General features: G+C 44.1%; 1 protein-coding gene across 1 annotated transcript in view; it reads left to right on the top strand.

Moving 5' to 3' along the window:
• bsnb (bassoon (presynaptic cytomatrix protein) b) overlaps nucleotides 1–20,786 on the top strand; it is a gene marked incomplete at both ends in the record, with an annotated part of 65,298 nt that overhangs the window by 3,600 nt on the left and 40,912 nt on the right. Inside the window, 2 exons of the mRNA XM_079748039.1 lie at nucleotides 5,091–5,478; nucleotides 19,321–20,190. Coding sequence (XP_079604165.1) covers nucleotides 5,091–5,478; nucleotides 19,321–20,190 — 1,258 coding nt within the window. The remainder of the gene's footprint in view (nucleotides 1–5,090; nucleotides 5,479–19,320; nucleotides 20,191–20,786) is intronic.

Below are 20,786 nucleotides of genomic sequence, written 5' to 3'. Positions count from 1 at the left end.
AATGTTACTGAAGTTCAGGAAGAACTTGCCAAGGTAGTTAAACCATGCCAAGGAAGCGCTGTGGTTAGGGGATGTCTGTGGGGACCCGCATGTCAGTGCTGCAGTTTTATAAGGGTCACTTTTTAGCCCCTGGCTTGTGAAGATGTAGCCTACATAGTTTACTTGGTCCAAGCAAAATCAGCATTTAGCTGGATTTAGTCTGACGTTTACTTCTCTAGCTCGTTCGAGCATTCTCTTCAAGTTGGCATCGTGCTCGGCTACTGCATGGCCCCCGATGATGATGTCACAGACGAAACATGGATAATCTACGTTCAGCTGTTCCACAGAGCGCTGAAACACCTCTCTCGCAGAGTTAATGCCCAATTTGTAGGGTGTTTGAAGCTGTCCATACTGCCACAACACAGGTAGATTTAGTGGCTAGCTTCTTGCAAATTTCCTACATCATTTTATCAATGCGACTTCTCTTGTGATGCCATACACTATCCAGTCACAGATAAGCTTGTCAGTCAAATCTCCAGATCTTCACATTTTAGCTTTGACCCTCAAATCACTGATGAGTGACTTAACACTCTCAATTATTTCAGATTTCTTGAATGTAACTTGTGTCATTCCATCGTTCTGTTGTTTTGGGGATTGCAGATATCTCTAAACTTTCTTTCCAGTCCGGGTCCTCTGTGGACTCTGCTGGGACGATCACTGCTCCGTTGTCACCGGGCGCACGCACATCAGCTGCCTTATACAAATGAATGCTCTTATCCAATGGCTTCTGGTCCAGCGAGATTAAGGAGGATATAAGCCTTTGTCCTAGCAGGCTTGTCGAAGTGTGGTGTGGTGATCAAATTGTTGTAATCCGCCTATCCTCTGAAACATTTCAGTCAAAAACAACAGGGTCGGGCCTGCAAAATCCATCCGCCTTCCTCTGCTAGCGTTAGCAAGCTAGATAGCAGAGTTTGTCGATAATAAATTACTCACAGGCAAAAAGTTTGTACGCTCCTCATTCACCATGCAGAAATTGGTTCCTCTGTACAAGTAAATGCTGAAAGTGTCTTCTGCACTGCTGGTTTGTTTATGACAGAGAGCAGGTTGACAGAGCGGACACAGAGCAGGTCCTCAACAGTGCGGGACACAAAACATATAAGTCATAAGTTTGTCATGTTTCTACAATAACCCAGAACGGTTATCCGATTGTCTATTAATGGTTCATTAATGTACCCTAATTGTAAAGAGTAACCTATTTCATAAAAACATACAACAATAGTGGTTATGGCACTTTTGAAATTCAGACTCTCAAATGAGTGTCACGTCATAGATCATACATCATATTGTAAAGCCCATGGTATGCTGCTGTTTAACTTCAACCAAGACACTATCGCTGTATCACTGTTGATAACCACTTTGTTCAGTGCTTCACTCTACTTGAGGAACTATACGTACACACAATACTTCAATACAGCACGTACACACGCATTGCATACAGATATTCTATCTATACTTTATAAGGGGAAGATTAAATGCTGTTGGGTTAAGTATTTTTTAGGCCACAATCATTATGAGTGGTCTAACCACAATAGGATTTGAATGACTTCACTATTTTCAGCCATTTCATGTTTCCTTGTAATAATGTGAATCACATTAAGGATCACTGTGCCTATCTAGTGACTGCTGCATGACAGATAGTTACATCCACAAAAGACTGCTTGTGTTTAGAGCTTGCTATAGGCCCAAATTAGGAAAAAAAAATTAAAATGTATTTCCATTTTTGTAATCATTCTTTAAAGGGGACATATTATGAACACTTTTCCTGGGATTTGGGGTGTTGTTTTGGGTCTCTGGTGCTCCTAAACGCATACAAACTTTAAAATAAGTCTGTACATGATTTTTTGAGTGAGCATTTCTGAAAGTACCCCACCTACAGTCACCGAATGAGCGAGTCAGTTTCGGCGCCCCCTTCTACGTAGGAAGGGGGCACATTTGAATATCACCACCCACTTCCCCACTCCCTCCAATCAGAGCATAGATACGATTTTTGTGACCAGCGGACGAGCACTGGGCGGAGATATTCGTGCATTTCAGAAGCAGGGAGATTTTTTTTTGCCATGTGACTGCCTGGCAGGGGGTCCGGCGGAGCTGCCGGACTGCCGCCAAAGCTCCGGTGGGGGGGAGCTTGGCGGCACTCCGGCAGCTCAGCTCCAGGAGAACAATCCCTTTCTCCTCAATGTCGGGGTTCAATCTGGACATCAGAGAGTCAAAGCAAGGGCATAGATTTCGGTGGTGACCAGGCGACGTGTCCCCACCAATGTCAAATGATGCCTGAAATGTCCCCACAAATATTCAGGTTGAAACAAAAAAAAGGGCCTCATGCGGTACACAAAGGGTTAAATTTCCACTTCGGTACCGCCTCCCAACATACGTCTTTCTTTTACACTGCCCAGCCGGTTCGGTCGTGGCTTCTCGTAAGGAAAGTTATATCGCTGCGTTGTCTCTGGCAACAATGCAGCAACACCTCTACCCAAACCCCTACCCCCCACCGCAGAGCGTCTAATCGCATTTTCATTCAAATGAAACCGCCAATGTATGTAGGGTCCGGGAGGGTAAATTGGGGTGCTAGCTCAAGTCTGCAATTTACCTCTGGCAGTGTAAACGCGCAGACCATGCCGGGAAAAAGGCGTGCATAAGACGGGCATATTTGGCAGTGTAAAAACGTATTTTGAGACAGATCTGTTTTATAATTTAATAGGTGGATGGAATCTTTGTCTTTGCTTACCAAGCAAATGTGTACAATTGAAATGTTGCTATAGTAAATGGTTTGCTGCATATGCATCAGCAGATAATGCATCAAACAAAGTTAAAGTCAGGCATGCATCATACGTTATTTCATTTAGTGTGTGTGTGTGTGTGTGTGTGTGTGTGGGGGGGGTGGTGTCTGGGTAGTGTCCCCACCAAAGCTCAGATCAAACCTACGCCCTTGAGTCAAAGCCAAAGTTCCTTTCCCCCAATTCTTCTCAACTATGGCCGGGATAACCCCAGCTACGAATCTTTACTTGTTGTGGAAGTACAAGAGACGTCAGACGCAGTCTTTATGATTCATAATATCATCCGAGGCGCACAAAGCTTTTGGCCGTGATATAAGATATTATATTATATAGATACCTATATATTATTATTATTATATAAAATAACATTATATAGATATAGAGCTCCAGGAGTCCGCAAACGGCAACAATCACTTCTCCTCCATGCTTTGCTTAACTCTGACAGCTCATTGGTCAATGGGCAGCAGCTCATTTGCATTAAAGCTACAGACAGCAGAAACAGCACATTCTGAAGGGACTGAAACAGAGAGGAATTTTTTTTCCTATTAGCTATTTCCAGCAAACAGCTTCAAAAACATGTTTTCTGGAACTCATATACTATGTTTACTTGTTGGGAAAACACCATAATATGTCTCATTTAATGTTGTCCTTTCCTTTCTGAATAGCATAGTAACACAAATCTTTTGTTCACAAGGAACAATAGAAAAGTTTTCTTATCAAAAGATGCCAGGGGAATATTATGTAAGCCATGTTTTGAGCAAGTAGATATTTTCAAAGCTCAACTAAAGGTATGTGGTCAGCCTTCATGGGGTGGTACGGAGGCAGGAAGATCAGTTGCATGTTTAGGGTGTTCATCTTCTAACCAAAAGGAAGAGGGTTTGATCCCCAATGTCCTCAAGTCTAGAAGCCTAACTCCTATCTGCTCTCTAGTCAACATATAAACCTCTGTTGCATTACTTAAACAGTAAATTGTAATAGTAAATGGACATTAGAACATCTATTGTACAAATGTAACTTTTGCTAAGGTATACTGGGCTGCAGTGTTTCTAAATCTTCTAGGTTAGGAATACTATTATTATAACAGTAGTTGTAAACTGGATTATTAGCATTGTTTTAAATGGATGTTTTTCTGTATTTTGCTGTGAATGCCAGAGGCAAACCTGACCTAGAATTAATCCAACCTTCTGGATCCCAGACTGTGTAATTTACTGTTGAAATTTAAACAAAATCCTGAGAGAGGAAAGTTCCTTTAAATAATGCTATGTTTAAATATAACTCTACATAGTATTATGAGGATTAGTCATTTAGATTTTAGTTCTTGGATGGCATAGACATATTCTTCTATGGCCATTAGGTGGATGGTATTCTGCTGGTGGAACTGTAGCGTCCAGCCTTCAGGTTTTGTGAAGAGTGTGACCCTGATGGCCTGAAGGAAGAGCCATTCCTGGTGAGAGCAGAAGACTGATTCAGCCTGACCCGTTAGCAGTGACTCAGTGCTGCTAACGCGCTCTACATTTAGTTCTGCTCTCAGCTTGGCTCTTCCTTTAAGGGTTTGCTACGGCTGCCTTTGAGGACAATGGGCACAGTATGGCGCCATCTCATTTGTTGTCATGAGGAATGAACAAAAAATTGCTTTATGTAAATGCCACGCTAAATGCCAAACGCCGTCTGGCCAGAAGTTCACAATGCCGTTTAGTGTCTGGCCCGGTTCTGTAAGCTGTGGAGAAGCTACACACAGGGCACTGCTGCAGGAAATACAAAGAACCGGGAGGACAAAGTATACCAACACAGGTAGTGGGATGTTAGAACATCGACTTCAACAGTAATTATGGAGACCTGACTAAAGAAGGCCTCTGTACAGTGCATGTTGTAGGACCTGGCTCCAGCCTGTAGAAGGGGTTTAATAGTGCAATGTGTGATGAGTGTGTTTATTATCTCTTTCTGGCAGTGAGACTGCAGGAGCATAGAGCAATGGGCCAGATACAAGTAACATATACAGTATATGTTAGTATACTGTATATGCAATATAGAGATTGCATATATACTGTGTGTTCTAGAGTGAGAGATAATGTTTGAGAGAGATTGATAGTGTGAGTATGTGTAGTATTAGTAGTGATAGTAAAGTAGTAGTAGTAGTAGGACACAATCAATGAAAAAGCTCAGCTGGTAGTTACAGTTGATGACATATTGATGTTAAAATAATCATTCCAGAATTCCCCGACCACTCATTGGTCTGTGTTCATTCTCAAGCCTCATCCTTCTCTCCTCTTCCTCCAGACCCCCCCAAGCAGACCCCGGGCCCAAAGCCGGGGTCCAGAGTGGCCCCGGGACGGGGGACCGCTTGGCCTCCCAACAGAGCCACCAGCCCGCAGGCCCCCAGGGAGGGGAGCAGGGCAAAGGCCACGCCTCCAGGATGAGCCTGCAGGTGGAGGCTGGCGGCAGGGGCGGCCGGTCCCCGTCGGCATCTCCGGACCGCAGCGCCCCCTCCTCCCCCTACTCAGTGCCTCAGATAGCACCCATGCCTAGCAGCAAGCTCTGTCCCGTCTGCAACACCGCCGACCTCATGGGCTCCACGGACGGCCAGCCAAACCACAACACCTGCACGCAGTGTCGCTCCATGGTGTGCAACCAGTGTGGCTTCAATCCCAACCCTCACCTCACACAGGTAGGCCTCAGCACCTCCTCCCCGTCTCCCCCCTCTCCCCCTCCCCCTCTCTCTCCTCACCTCACACAGGTAGGCCTCAGCACCTCCTCCCCGTCTCCCCCCTCTCCCCCTCCCCCTCTCTCTCCTCACCTCACACAGGTAGGCCTCAGCACCTCCTCCCGTCTCCCCCCTCTCCCCCTCCCCCTCTCTCTCCTCACCTCACACAGGTAGGGCTCAGCACCTACCTTGTAGCAATGACAGTTGTAGTAATGTCAAAAATTAAAAATGTCCCTTTAAAAAAAGAGAAATTGGTTTCATAAACAACATGTCTCCCGATGATGACAAAGCATTTCCTTATGAATTACTAAACAACGACCAAATGCTTGTTCCAACCTCTAACCTCCCTGTTCTCAAGCCCTTCCTGAGCGGAGGTGAACATTGTGATGTGCCCTCACCATGCACAAGCCCTACATCAGGGGAGGAGATAAAGGGAGGTTTGGGGTCGGGCCAGCCTGGTTCTGTCAGATGTCATGTTGTTGTGTGACATTGTGATCTTTATTGTAACTCTAGGGGACACTTCATGAAAGGCAGCTGTTCTCTGTGAGAATGTGACCTCCAGGTTAATGTGATACAAGTGATGCGTGTAGCAGGAATACCGTTCTGTGCCATTGGCTCTCCATTATGTCAAAGAGGGGGTTTTAAACCATATAAGGGCTATGGATGGTGAGGGCCGTGCGTGTGTGTGTGTTTATGTGTGTGTGTATGTGCGTGCTGCATCTTGATCTGCTCTACTTGAGTGAACCAGGCCCTTTTATGATCATCTACACACAAACATTTTGGGATGAAAGGAGAAATCAGCTCCTGATTGGCCTTCATTGTATAAAAGATTCATGCATTGTGAAATATGAAGGGTGGTGAGTAAACCTTTTGTTTGTGGAGTTGTAGCAAGGACCTCCTGACTCAGTAATATCTGATTGGGTGATAGGTCAGCGGCCTCTTGTAAATCTGCCCCAAAGAGTAAAAGAAAATGGATAATAAATGTGTCTCTCATGTCTGTCCATGTAATTTATATGAAAATATGGCTACTGCTGTTAGCAAGTACCACAGAGTGCCTGCTCCCATTCCCTCTAGCTTGGATCACATTATGCTTTATGGTCCTGAAGACGAAGGCTCGCTGGAGACTCCCACCAGGGCTACTGAGAAGACATGATGCCATTTGCAGCACAACTACGATATGCCTCTATTTATAGGCAATGAGTGCCACCATAGACTAAATAATGTATGGAGGGACCAACTGTGAGTCACTAAGTACCAGTTGATTCTGTATATACCGTATACATCTGTCTTTGTGTGCGTGTTTGTGTGTGTGTGTGGGGGGGGGGGGGATAGGTCTGTGTGTGAGTGTACATGAGTGTCTGATGTATGGCAATCCAAAAGGGTAACAACAACGCGTTATTGTAGATGTTTATAGTTTCAATTTGACGTTTAGGCTTTCATAAAGTTGCATTTGATGCCGTGTTGGAGTTGAGTCAAAAGATGGTAGAATAGGATGTTTTTGTCCACTGAAACAGCACATTTGATGCCGACATAACCTCCTCCAATTCTGCATTTTCGTACAGGGAAATGAGCAGTCGGTAGTTGCCAACTTTCCCCCCCAAACCGATGGTAACTAAAGTCCGACCCACCAGTCATCCTTCAGCAGGGTACCTTCCTTCATCAAACTTTATAGGCTATATCGGCCATTTAATCCATGCTCAATTCAGTAATAAACTGTAAACTAAACATTATTTTCACTTAGATCACAACGTTTTTCTCCCTTCAGTTCTCAGAAGTACCATTTAGATTCATGTTTCAGCCATCGATGACTGTGTTCAGTGTGTATTTAATATTGCACTTCTATTATTCTTAAAGATCACTGTGGCTGCTTTAAGATTAAGATTAATTTACCTCATAAAATCAATACCAATGATTGTTAAAGAAGGTTTTGTTCACATGAATACGGTCTCGGTCTACTACTATAGGACCGCCCGAACGTAAACCTGTCCAATTGGTGACGTCTAAATCTATGGTTTCAATATTGGTCTCATGGTGACGCGCAGGTATTCAGCTTATATGGTTAATGTAACGGCATGTTCCTGTAGCCATATGTAGCCAAAAATGAACAGTAGCCTGCAGTTTTATGATTTATTAATGCTTTATTTCCATTATGACACCATACAGATCCATGGTTAAGCTCACCATTTTTTGCGATGTCGTAAAAATATTAAAGAGTATGCCTAGGCAAGAATGCTTTAATTTTGTTCATTACATTTTGTCGCTGGACTCGACCATCGAATCTGAATCGTATTACTTCTTACTCGCGATATTAACAAAACGACGTAGCACTGTCAGAGTAGGCTTACAGTATAAATGTCATATATAGGGAATACATTGTCAGTTCTCTATAGAGAAAACAAACTACTATATATATATATATATATATATATATATATACAGTTTATCTATAGATTATACTATATATATATATATAAAAAATATATATATATATTTATATAGGCTATATTGGATTTCTGCTGTCACTTCTGTATCAACCTCTTTGATATCAACAAATGTCTGGGGGTTCACACACAAGCCAGGGTGGTAAGGGTCACCCGGTACACTAACCCTCTTGAGCCTGGAGGGTTCAAGAGGGTTACCCCTTACCCTAAGGGTTACCCCCTTAGGGTAAGGGGTGACCCTTACCCTAACCCTAACCCTATGGAGCCTGGAGGGTTAAGGTTAGGGTAAGGGGTGACCCTTACCCTAAGGGGTGACCCTTACCATAACCCTAACCCTAAACCTATGGAGCCTGGAGGGGCGCAGGTGCCTTGTTTTTCAAACGTTGCCTTACCTGTTTGCGGTGAGCTGAAGCGATAACTTTGTTACATATTGAAGCATTAAATATACCGTAACCTAGAATATGGAAGTCTTTTAATTACCTAACAATGACGAGCATAATAAGTAGCATTCCATTGCTCCTATGCTTCCAACATGGCAGTAGTCTCTGCGATGTGCTGTCGCGATGTACATGCCCCATAAGAAAACGCTGAAGCATAAAAAGCATTGTACCAATGGTTCAGAACTCAGCCTTTTATGCCAGCATATAGTTGAGGAAAAATGTTTTTAACCACTAAAATGGGCGCATTTTATGCACTGTTATGAAAGCTTAAACATCACATTGTAGACATTGATCGAGACATGTCTATAGTGAGGCATGGCTGTGACCCTTTTGGCCTTCAATATGTTCATGCTGGTGTGTGTGTGTGTGTGTGTGTATGTGTGTGTGTTTGCCTGCTGGTGTGTGTGTGTGTGTGTTTGTGTGTGTGTGTGTGTGTGTGCATCTGTCTGTGTGTGTGTGTGTTTGTTCGTGCCTGTGAGTGACAACAGTGGAAGTGGATGTTATGGGTATTTAATGTCTGAGCCTTGAGCTTGTCACATACTGGCAGGAAGAGAGAGAGCGACAGAGAGTAAGAGAGACATAGACAGTAGACAGTCCCCAGAGAACATCCATCCAGACCTGGTATCGACTCGGCTCACGCCCTCCGTTCTCCTCCGGCCGTCAGAAGCTGATGGACATAATGAAGATGGGTGCAGTAAAGAGGAAAAAGCTACGGAGGACATAGTGGAAGTTGGTTATTCTGGTTGGGAAACGACCTGCGGTAGCTTGTGAGCGAGTGCTTTTGGTGAGGAGGGCGGCTACCACTTTTGTGGACCTCATTGGCAATTGCCCATATGCCGTTAATAATAAAACACATTGATAAATTCCAAGCCCAGATTTTTTCTCTGTTCAAGTGGTAATGCATTTTGAGCCAAGGGAAGATGGCTTGTTAACTTTATCCCAGTTTAAACATTGTGTAATCCCCCTGTGAGCAGGCAATCACATATAGATTCTGACAGTGTTCATTGAAGCAGAAGTTAAACTTCAGAGAGTAGAAGTGATTCACTGTATTTGACATGGAAATCCAAAACATGGAACAGGACTTCTACTTTGTGAACCTGGAGTAGTTCCCCTCACCTTAATGTCCACAGCATTGGTTCACTTATTCCTGCTGCTCAATAGCTCAAGTCAAGTAATCAGTCTGTAAAAGATCCACACATTATCGGTGCTCATAACACCCAGTTCACTGATCCCACAAACAAGCGTCCAGGTTGTAATCTGTTTAAGCCATGCAAACAGAGAGTAGCACGTCTTGTTGTTGGATCCTGTTGACATTTGGAGGGGGGGATAGCCCTGCTGCCACACCCGCTGCGAATGCTACACATGTTGTTCTTAAATTTCAATGTTGACAACCAATAATGATGACACTTACCTCCATTTTAAAATGTGAAGCTGGTACACATCACTCCTTATCCCTGACAGCATACTTACATTAGAGCAGCAGTTTAGAATACGAATCATGATTTTATATATTTTTCTTAATTACATCATAATAATCATATTACTTTTCGACTTTAACTGGCATGCCCTCCAGATAAACATTAACTGAAAATCGTTAGGGACTAGTCCCCTTTGAGGTGCTTTTTAACCTACATTTAAGCATCAGTATAATGTTAAAGGACACAGAAGACCAGTGAGGGTTTTTCCCTGTTATATCATCGTTTGGATATGAAGTGAGGCCGTGAAAAAAAAAGATATATAAATGGGCAAGGCGAGAATTGTCTCCCTCCAACACAGTGTCTGCTTTATTTGTATATATATTTATGAGTTTCTCTGTTCTCTCTCTTTAATAATTGATCTCTTCTCTCTCGGTAATAATTGCCTAGTTCACAGTTGGAAGTCAAAGTTTAAAAAAAGAGAGTGGGAGAATCAGACGTCGAACATTTAAATGACAGTGGGGCTGAATGAAGAGGGAGACAATTCACTCTGAATGAAATGTCCTCATCAGTCTAGAATACTGCTAGCATCATTATACTGATGATAACCTAAGCTGCTCTAATACACATTCAGGCGCTCATTGTAAGCGATACATAATTAAATTTGCATACAGCTCACAACGGACAGCGTAATTACTCCGGAGTTACTGTGTAATCCTTTGTAAAAATGTACCAGTACAGTATGTACCAATGCTCAGATGAATGCACTGGGGGAAAAGATTGGAAGATGTGGATCAACATGGTCACAATTCTGGATATTACAAATAACATATATATAACATATATATAAATATATATATATAACTGTAGATATGTTTTACCTACTCTGCACCTATTTTATGAGTACATGATATGTACACTGAGATAAAAATCCAACATTTGTAAGGAATTTAGAGAGAAGTTATAAAGTAATAGTAAAGTTATTATTACATTTCTATGACATGATAGCCTCAAATATGATCATAAAACTGAGCACAAATCAGGGAAGAGTTAGTTTTATAAAAATGACAGTACTACCAAAAAACTGGCAAACTCAATTGTTCCTTTATCATTGTGCAGTTCTTAAAATAGGTATGTGCTACATTCGGGCCTTAAAGGTCAGGGGACAGTGTATCGTCATGGATACCGTCTGCAACTGAAAACTGTCTCTGCTGTCATGCTTGTCTGTAGCCGCATGGCTCCGCCCCCCTTTGGAGGAAAGAATCCACACACCATAGATATAAGTCACACCCTAACCCTAACTTCAGTGTGACCACATGACCACATGATCATTTTTAAGTTGTTGAAATGTTCGAAGTCTTCTCCCTAACCCTGGCCATTGTGTTCGTCCAGCATACAGCACCTTGAGATGCAAGCTTGCCATTTCCAGCATCAACCATCTCCCAGGAAATGATACAAATATAGCAGGATAAAATTAATTATTCAACCCATATTCACGGTTACTACATTCCTCTGACAGCACACTATGTGGTACATTTAGTTAGTTTTTTCATGTATTGGGGCATTGGAACAAACATATCATTCTCTGTAGTAACAGAGTCAGTTAGATATATTTGCAGTGGTAGTTCCCCCCTTGTTACATTAGTTACAGCGTAGTAAAAGGGTAGTAACAGGGTAGTTACAGGATAGTTACAGGGTAGTTACAGGGTAGTTACAGGGTAGTAACAAGGTAGTTACAGGGTAGTAACAGGGTAGTTACATGGTAGTAACAGGGTAGTTACAGGATAGTTGCAGGGTAGTTACAGGGTAGTAACAGGGTAGTAACAGGGTAGCTACAGGATAGTTACAGGGTAGTTAAGGGGTATAAAGGCTGTAATCTAAAGCAGTTTGTTACAATACCATCAAATAAACTCCTCATATGCGAACAGCAGGCACACTAGGTATAACAAAACAGTTATTTCAGTATTTTTTTTATAGTAAATTTTCTTCCTGTGTATTGCAGTCGGAGGAGCCCAATAAAGCCGCATACGAGGGGTGTGAAAGTCACCGAGGTGGCATGTGGCTGGGTCACCTGCCAGAACATGTGAAAATCCCAGAAACCCTGTTAATATGGGATAAGCATTATTTTTAACACTTCATCAAGGAGGCTCTGATGAGAAGTTTGCCCTCCCTGTTAGTATGATTCATATGCACTGAGGGGAAAATAATTCCTGTTATATATTTTTTTTATTTAATTGAAAAGTTACAAAAATGAAATGAATGATCATTTACAAAATAATATAATAAGCAAACAATCAGAGCTGATGTTTTGCATGAATTCATTAATGTGGTCTAAGTATTTCTTAAAATACTTATCATAATGATTATATTTTATTAGGTCCATATAATATCATATCATAGATTATATAACATAGTATAAAAATATCATTTTATGTCATACATCATATTACTCACGTCAAATTAAATTTGAAAGAATCCTATTCTCTCTACAGGATGCTTATGAACAAGCAGTGGCTTATTTTCCATTCTTTGTCACAACCCCCAGGAATGAGAGCTATAGCCTGATCACCTTCAATCGTTGATCGGTGTTAGAAATGAGTCCCTCGTTCTCCTCCATGTTTACCAAACTGAATGCATCCCAGCAGCCTGTCTAAATGTACAGGGTTCTTCAGCGGTGATGCACTGAGAATGTGGATGTCTGGGCTTCTTTGACTGTCCGTCTCAATTGAGCTAGTGCAAGAGCAATAGTGTCGAGAAATAGAGAGAGAAGAGGGAAAGAAAGACATAGTGAGAGGAGTATCGGAAAACTGGATGAACAGTGCTTTCTAAGCCTCCTCATTGACAAACTCCGGTAGTCAGCACCCTTATAGACTGCATGGTGTTTAGCAGTCTGCTGTGGTGTTTTTTATTCATTCACTCGGTTGTTCTGTGTCTCTGTGTTTTTTCTCAGCTGTATGTTTATTTAATTGAGGAGGCTGACAGAAACACTCCCTGTAACATTTGAAATAGTTAATGTGCTAGTACAAAGGCGTAGAGAGAGAGACAGATGAAAGTATTTTAAGGGTCTTTATTACCAAACTGGCAACATGCCAAAGTAATAAGCACTAGAAGCTTCAAGGTTCATAACCCAACTTATAAGATAATGATAACTACTGATATCATAAATACAAAGAGACAAAAGCCTAACCGAAAGCCTTCTCTATTTGCGAAATTATCAGTTCTGAAGCACGGCAGTAGCAGGTCCATTTGTAGTAAGAAGAATCAGCAACTGGTGAGAAGCAGAGGGGTTATTTATATGGCACGGAAGTGCCAACAGCGGTTTAATAATTAATCTTAGAGTTCTCACATGATAAGGGCGTGGTAATGTGCTGATTGACGGAGGGAACAAAAAGAGAAAGTCTCTTTGAGCCCCGGCAGTGTGATCATGCTTCCTGGCACTGGGAAAGGCCAAGGGAACAGTGGGTGGCCGACATTGAGCCTTCCCCCCCAGCCCCTCGTCTACGAGGGGGTCCTGACGTTCCTGGAACCCGGTCTGGATGGAGACGCTTTAAGTCCCCCGGGATCCAGGATCTTCCTGACTGGTACCTTGGACCTCTTCTCTGGGCCATAACCCTGCCATTCAACCAGGTACTGGATCCAACCATGCACCCTTTCGGAGGTGAGAATCCGGTGGACTGTGTAGATCGGTTGCCATCCAGCAGTTGTGGTGGCGATGGAACCTGGACAGTGGGAGACAGCAGGCTGGTAGATACAGGTCTCAGCTGAGGTGCATGACCCACTGGATGAATACACATTGAGAATGGTATACTTAACTTGAATGAAAAAGGATTTGCTGAGGCAGCTCAAAATGAGTCAATGGAGAGATTGGACTAAGGGCATAGTGTTACAGGCGGGGACTCAGAAGACCTGAGGGCTGTTGCCTGGGGTCCTTATTCTGGGCACAAGTCAGGCAAGCAGCAACAAAATCATGAGTGTCCACAAGACCAGCTGCTAGAACCGCCTCCTGAGGAATATGAGCCCACCTAGCTTGTCGTGAGGTAAGCCGCTTTATGCTCTGAATGTAGTTTGTTCTTGTGGTCTGTCCAGACCACAAATGGATGTTTGGCCCCTCCAACCCATGCGGCCATTCATCTAGCGCGTCACTACCATGCATTGTGTCCATCTGGATTTGGGGGCTGACCAGGTTGTTGGCCACTGGTGTTTTAGGAGCTACTTCAGGACCTGGCTCACATGTTGAATAGTTCCTCCCTAGTGTGGGAGATGATGAAAATATCATCAAGGTACACAAAAACAAATCAATTTAGCTTCTCACAAAGCATGTCTTTGACCAGAGCTTGGAAAATTACTGGAGCATTTGCAAAGCAAAAGGGCAATTCCAGATATTCCCAGCTGCCTTTAGGGCTGTTAAAGGCTGTTTTACACTCATCATCCTCATGGATACGAACCAGGTTATTGGCGTTTCTGAGATCTATCTTAGTGAAGCCAAGTGGATATTGATTCTTAAAAGTGATGTAATTCAGAGATGAATAGTCTCTACAAGGCCGGAGGGTCCCATGCATGTTCCCATCAAAGAAGACTGGCACTTCGGCAGGAGAAGTAGATGGGCGGATGAAGCACCTCACTAAAGCCTCATTCATTTCTCCATGTCTGCAGTTTCAGGAAGGGACAGGTAGTATAGACGACCCCGGGGAGGACAAGAACTGGGTAGGAGGTTAATTGTATGGGCGCTGGGGTGGCAGAGTGATGGCCCTTCTCTTACTGGGGATGGAGGAGATGGGCTTGGACCGGCAGGTGAATAGGCTCCCGGCAGGAGTTGCTGAACCGTTGAGGTTAATGCTGCTACCTGATCCCCCACTGATTAGCCGTTGCAAGCGGGCCGTTGCTACCCCGTTTGTAACTGCTGGATGGAGCTGGTAAGGCAGTGACTTGTTGCTCAAATCTCTGGGAGGCTACGATCAGCTACCAGTTCTTGGGTAGCTGGACTTAATGCAGCCATTCTCTTATGCTGGGAGAGTTTTTTTGGGATCCCACCAAGAATGCTATGCTATCATTCTTCGAATGCAGAAAGGAACTGTTCTTTCTCTGCTGGGTCTATTTCTGGCAGATTCTCCTGTTACGTTTGAAATTGTTGATGTGCCAGGACCCACACGTAGAGAGAAAGTATTTTATTACCAATCAGCAATAGGCCAAAGTAATAAACACCCGAAGCTTTAAGGTTCATAACCTAACTTAAAGTGAAAGATAACTCAGAATCTCATAAATACAAAGAGTCAAAGTCGAATGGACAAACATTCTCAATTGAGAAATGATCACAGAGTTGGGAAGCAGAGCAGTAGCACGTCCGTTTGTCGTAAGAAGAATCAGCAACTGGTGCGAGGCAGGGGGTTATTTATAGCGATTACATAACGGATCTTGGAGTTCTCAGATGAGGCTTGTATAGATGAGCATCCATACTACGGAGCGTGGAGCTCATCGACCCAGGGAAAGGGATTGGGAGTGGGCCAGAGTGGGACTTTTAGTGTTGGCAGTGTGATCACGTATTCCTGGCCGTGGCCTCAGGTGAGGCCTCGGACGCCACGGTGGCGTTCCCTTTGTTGACATCCTGGCGAAGGGAGGAGGATGAAGTAAAACCAAAGGCTGTTTGCTTGATTGCAAATTAAACTTACGATAAATTCATGTACAATTTGTTTGTATATGTACAATTTGGATTTGGACAGACCTTGCCTGTGATGCATTGCACGTGTGTGTTCGTGTGTGTGTGTGTGTGTTTGTGTATGTGTGTATGTGTTTCTGTGTGTTTGAATAAATGTGTGATTGTGTGTTCTCTAAAGGTTATATTTCGGGCTCTCAGCCTGTGTTTTCTCACCAGTCTGCTGTTTGGCCCTCAATTGCCCCAGCAGTGTGATTTGCTTGTGTCTGTGAGGCCTGGGACCGTTTTCACCTTTCTTGTTATATTTCTCGCATAATTTCTCTCACCCATAAAGGCAGATGACCTATTTAAGCATAAATGGAACAATATAGACTATATATGTCAAGCTGTGGGACAAACAAACAAACAAACAAACAAACACACACACACACACACACACACACACACACACACACACACACACACACACACACACAAACACACACACACTCACACACACACACGCACACAGCTTACAAATGCACAAAAACAAACAGACGCATACACATACACATACTCACAACATCATGTTGTTAATGCTGTCGGTCCGCTCAGAATGGAATTCAATCTGCAGTCGAGTGGAGAGAGGAGAGCATGGTTGAGGAGGCTGAGGAGGCTAAAAAGGAAAGAAGCACATCTACAGATGTCATCAATACATCTCCAGATGACATTTGATGGCAACCCTAATCATCAACAGATAAGACGTGATATATCAATATATCTTGTTGAGGAAGAGGAGGAAGGCTGAAAAGGGGGAAATAAAGACAGAAAATAAACTAAAATGGTGGGCGTGAAAGAGAGGGAGAAAGCGAGAGCACGAGAGAGAGAGAGCACGAGAGAGAGAGAGAGAGAGAGAGAGAGAGAGAGAGAGAGAGAGAGAGAGAGAGACCAAGGCCATTGACCAGGTCCACAATGCAACCACCACCCAATCAGGCAACATAAATACAACTATATGGCCAGGGCCGTTGCTGGCCGTTTCGGTGCCCTACGGGAGCGGGGGGTGGGGAGAGCCTCTTTTTATATATTAGGTAAAAACATCTAATTTGCCGAAATTGAGTGATAGGTTATACAATTAACAAAAAACAACGGTGGGCCTCTTCATAACTAATTTATATATTTTGTAATTCAAAAATTTAATATATATATATATATATATTTTTTTTTTTACAAACCTTAATTTTTGGTGCCCCCACAGGTACTTGGTGTCCTACGCACTCTGCTTACTGTGCGTATAGGGAGCGGCGGGCCTGTATATGGCACAAATTAACCAGAAATCAAAGCAAATTGGCATGCTCCTACTACCTGACCAATGTGACCCAACTTCGTTGACCAAGTACAGACTCCTAAGGGAACACAGCCATTGAGTAGGATGCCTCAGAAACAGAGGGAGAGGGAGAGAGAGAGACAGAGAGAGAGAGTGGGAGGGGAAGCGGGGGGGCGGGGGGGGGAGATGGTAGAGATGGGAGCGCAGATCAGATTTCATAGGCCACATGATTGTCTCATAACAAGGGCAGGGCCCAGAGAGATTAGATGAAGAGAGAGAGGAGTACAGCGAAAACAGTGGAGATGGCTAAGTAAGCAACTTCTGCCGACCAGCTGCTATTTTGGCTGTCAGATGACCAATGGCTTACAAACCTGAAGAAAATACTCAACATGAACTAATACCACATTTATTCTGTAAAAAGATATTTATGTTTTTACATAAACAGCATTTTTTTACATAAAGGGGTGATATCATGCCACCAGGTGTGAGTGTGATTAGCCATTATAAGCTGTTTGAAAATATGCCTTTCCCTGTGCACTAGTGACATCAGTAGTGGGCGTGTACACCTAGATGTGTGATGGAAAGATGAGCAACATTTTCCACAATCCACTGGGTAGGCTGGTGGACTGATCTATCAAGCACACATCTAGGTGGACACACCCAATAGTGATATCACTAGTAGTGATACTCGACTGCAGATTTTTATGTGGATGTATGTCCTGTCTCTCAACATCAGGGACCATGATGCAAATAAGTGCTTGCACTTTGTCATGTTTTTTTCTTTCCCTTGGAGTTGTCTGTATTCTAAATTAAAACAAAATCTGATCACTATCATCCTACTGTCTCTGACCACTAGCATCCTACAGTGCTGATCATTAGCATCCCAAATTCTATGATCCCTTACATCCAAAAGTCTCTGATCCCTAGCATCCTACAGTATCGTTCATGTAACATTATATAGTCTCTGAACCCAGCAACAGATGAGGGAGAAGTGATACAGCCTGCAAAGTCTAATGGAGACAACAGCCCATGGAGATAGGAGGTGATGTTTGATATGAAGGTCCTCCTGTCAGCCTCCATGCTCCCTTGATGGACAACGCAGGCCGAAGCCTGGTCACTGCTGATCACTGGCCGGCTGAGAGACATCTGAGTGTCTACTGACTGTTTGCAAGTCTGACGAGAACATGACAGAATCTCACAGAATCACTGACACATTGACTGATCTCAAAGATCAGAGCTGTATAATGTGTGTGCTATAAGATGTTTTGTGTGTGTGTGTGTGTGTGTGTGTGTGTGTGTGTGTGTGTGTGTGTGTGTGTGTGTGTGTGTGTGTGTGTGTGTGTTTTTAAGCAAACACTGGCTGTGTGGAGCTTTTCATGTGTGATTCCTCTGGGTACTCTGATTTACTTCCATCGCCAAGTATATGTAGGTTAGACTAATAAGACATATGCAGATACCTAGCATGTGTGAATTTTGTGTGTGTGAATAAATTGCATAATTTTCTAACGTAATACAACATTGCAAATAAGACAATTTATTCATCAATCAAATGCACTCACTATATATGCAAATAGTAGGGACATAAGCCTGTCTCCATCTCACCAACCTCTTGCCCTCTGGGTTTGTTAGTGCATGACTTACTCAACGCTGGCTTGACAGCATGCTTTTGTTTCAATTTAAGATCGCCACTGGGACGCAGACCAGCTCAAATGAAAGGCATAATGCAGATTCAGCCCCCCCTTGAATCAATCAGCTGTTATCTCGACCCGATACCAGGCGTTTAGCATCAGGCCACATGATGCATTCCATCCTGTATGTTAATGAATCCTCCACAGCTCTCAACCACACAGCCTGGGAAGGCCACGGGAAAGAAAGGGGCTTCTGCAATCTCTTCAATCCGTATTTGCCTTGCATCTATGATCCTCAATCCTTAAGAAAACCCCCACATGCAATCTACAACAGTAGTTATTTATAGACTTATCTAATGGCCTATAGACTCAGGCAGCCTTGGCAATGTGGCAGCTGTCACCGCACTGGGAGTCCAATTACTACATATGGCTGAGGACCACCACTGGGCCTTCATCTCCTTCCCACCTTCTTATGTGTTCGCAAAGGAAAGACACAGCCAATGACAAGGGACTAGGGAAACAAGGGAGGAAGGTAGGGAGGGAGAGGAGGGAGGGAGGGAAGGAGGGAGAGAGAGGAGGGAGGGAGGGAGGGAGGGAGGGAGGAGAGCTAGGGAACAGCGAACCGCAGAAAGAGTGAAACGTGTTTATTAGGAGGAGAGTGTGGGAGCAAAGGGGGCATGGCAGGACAGAGCAGTGACCACTGCATGAAGAATGCAGGCCTAATGTACATGTTGAACATTGTTTCTTCACACAAATATATATCATCATGCTGTGTCTAGTATGTTTCATACTATATTTTTATGTTTCATACTATATGGTTATGTTTCTTCCTAATAACATCTTAATTGTTTGATGAAACTAGTTTGTTATAGGTTATAGTCGGTACAGGCGCTCCTCGTAATCTTTGTGTTTGTGTCTATCAACTGCAGGTCCAGGAGTGGCTGTGTCTCAACTGTCAGATGCAGAGAGCATTGGGGATGGACATGACAACACCTCGATCCAAGAGTCAGCAGCAGATCCCTTCTCCTTCCCAGCCAGCCAAACCCCAGCTGACCTTGGACGCCCCTCCTCAGCCTGCGGCCCAGCCTGCACAGGCCCCAACCCAACCTCCCACCCCTACTCCTGCTCAGCCACAACCCTCCCCCCAAGCCCCTCAGACCGCGGGCCCCAACAGACAGCCAGGTCCGGCTGCGCCCGGCCAACAGCAGCAGCCTAAGGTGAAACTGCCACCAGGGGCAGTCCCTCTCCCCGGCATGGCCAAGGCCCCGTCCCAGCCGGACCTGGCCCGTCAGCCCCCAGCACACCTGGGCAATAACCCTCGGCAGGACCAGACCCGCAGTGCTGGGAGCTCCCCGTCCCGACAGCCCCCGCCTCCAGAGCAGACTTTTGGCAAGCTGTTTGGCTTCGGCGCCTCCCTGCTCAACCAGGCCAGTACGCTCATCACAGAGACCACCCAGCCCCCGCAACCACCGCCAAAAACAGCTCCTAAACCCGTTGGACCACAAGGCCTGGCTCCTGAAGCTGGCAAACCCCCGGGGCCCCCCCATGCTCAGCAAGGGCCCCATGCTCCCCCGCAACCACAACAACAACAACAACAACAACCACAGCAGCAGCAGCGGCAAACACCGCAACAGACGCACCAGGACCCTCCCTCTAAACCCAAAGCATGTTGCCCTCTCTGTAAGACCAGCCTCAACGTTGGCAACACCGCACAACAACCCAACTACAACGATTGCACCCAGTGCCATTCCCAGGTGTGCAACAAGTGTGGATTCAACCCCACCCCACACCTTGTCGAGGTAAGATTACATCTGCAATGTGTCACATCTATTTCCACAGGGACATGTCACACACTCACCCAGGAAGGTGACATCCTGATTGTCTCTATTCTATGCAGGGCTCTCAGATCAGAGCTCTACACCAGTGCTTGTTGAGTGAGTTTGATTCGATTTGTTGCTGAAATCCTGTGTCAGAGGGCCATCTGTGTGCTGTGAAACCCAGGTTTTACCTGGGTTAATGGTGAATAGATGTGTTGAAAGGAGTTTGGTTGTGTGATTTGATTTGAACAGTAGTAGAGCAGAGTGCAGCAGTATTTCAGCACCATGGACAGCAGTGCCATTCAGTCATTTATGAATAGCAATGTTCGTTGTTGAGATTAAAGCTTGTTATTATGTCAGTTGCTTTACTTGTGATATATATTAGGTTATTCACTTTTCGAGAGTAAAGTGACTCCATTTATATAGCATATAAAAAAATGAAGACGGACAAGATGCATGTAGCCTATTATAGTGGTATTTGGCTCACTGACTCATGCCATAACAATCCCTCAGCCTTGGCAACTGTACATGAAGATTTAAACTCTTGATATTTTTTTCTGTAGAAATCTTGCAATGTG

Source organism: Pollachius pollachius, assembly GCF_949987615.1.
Source record: "Pollachius pollachius genome assembly, chromosome: 12".
NCBI classification, from domain to species: Eukaryota; Metazoa; Chordata; class Actinopteri; order Gadiformes; family Gadidae; genus Pollachius; species Pollachius pollachius.
The sequence above is the reverse complement of the archived record's forward strand: the minus strand, read 5'-3'. Positions and strand labels throughout refer to the sequence as shown.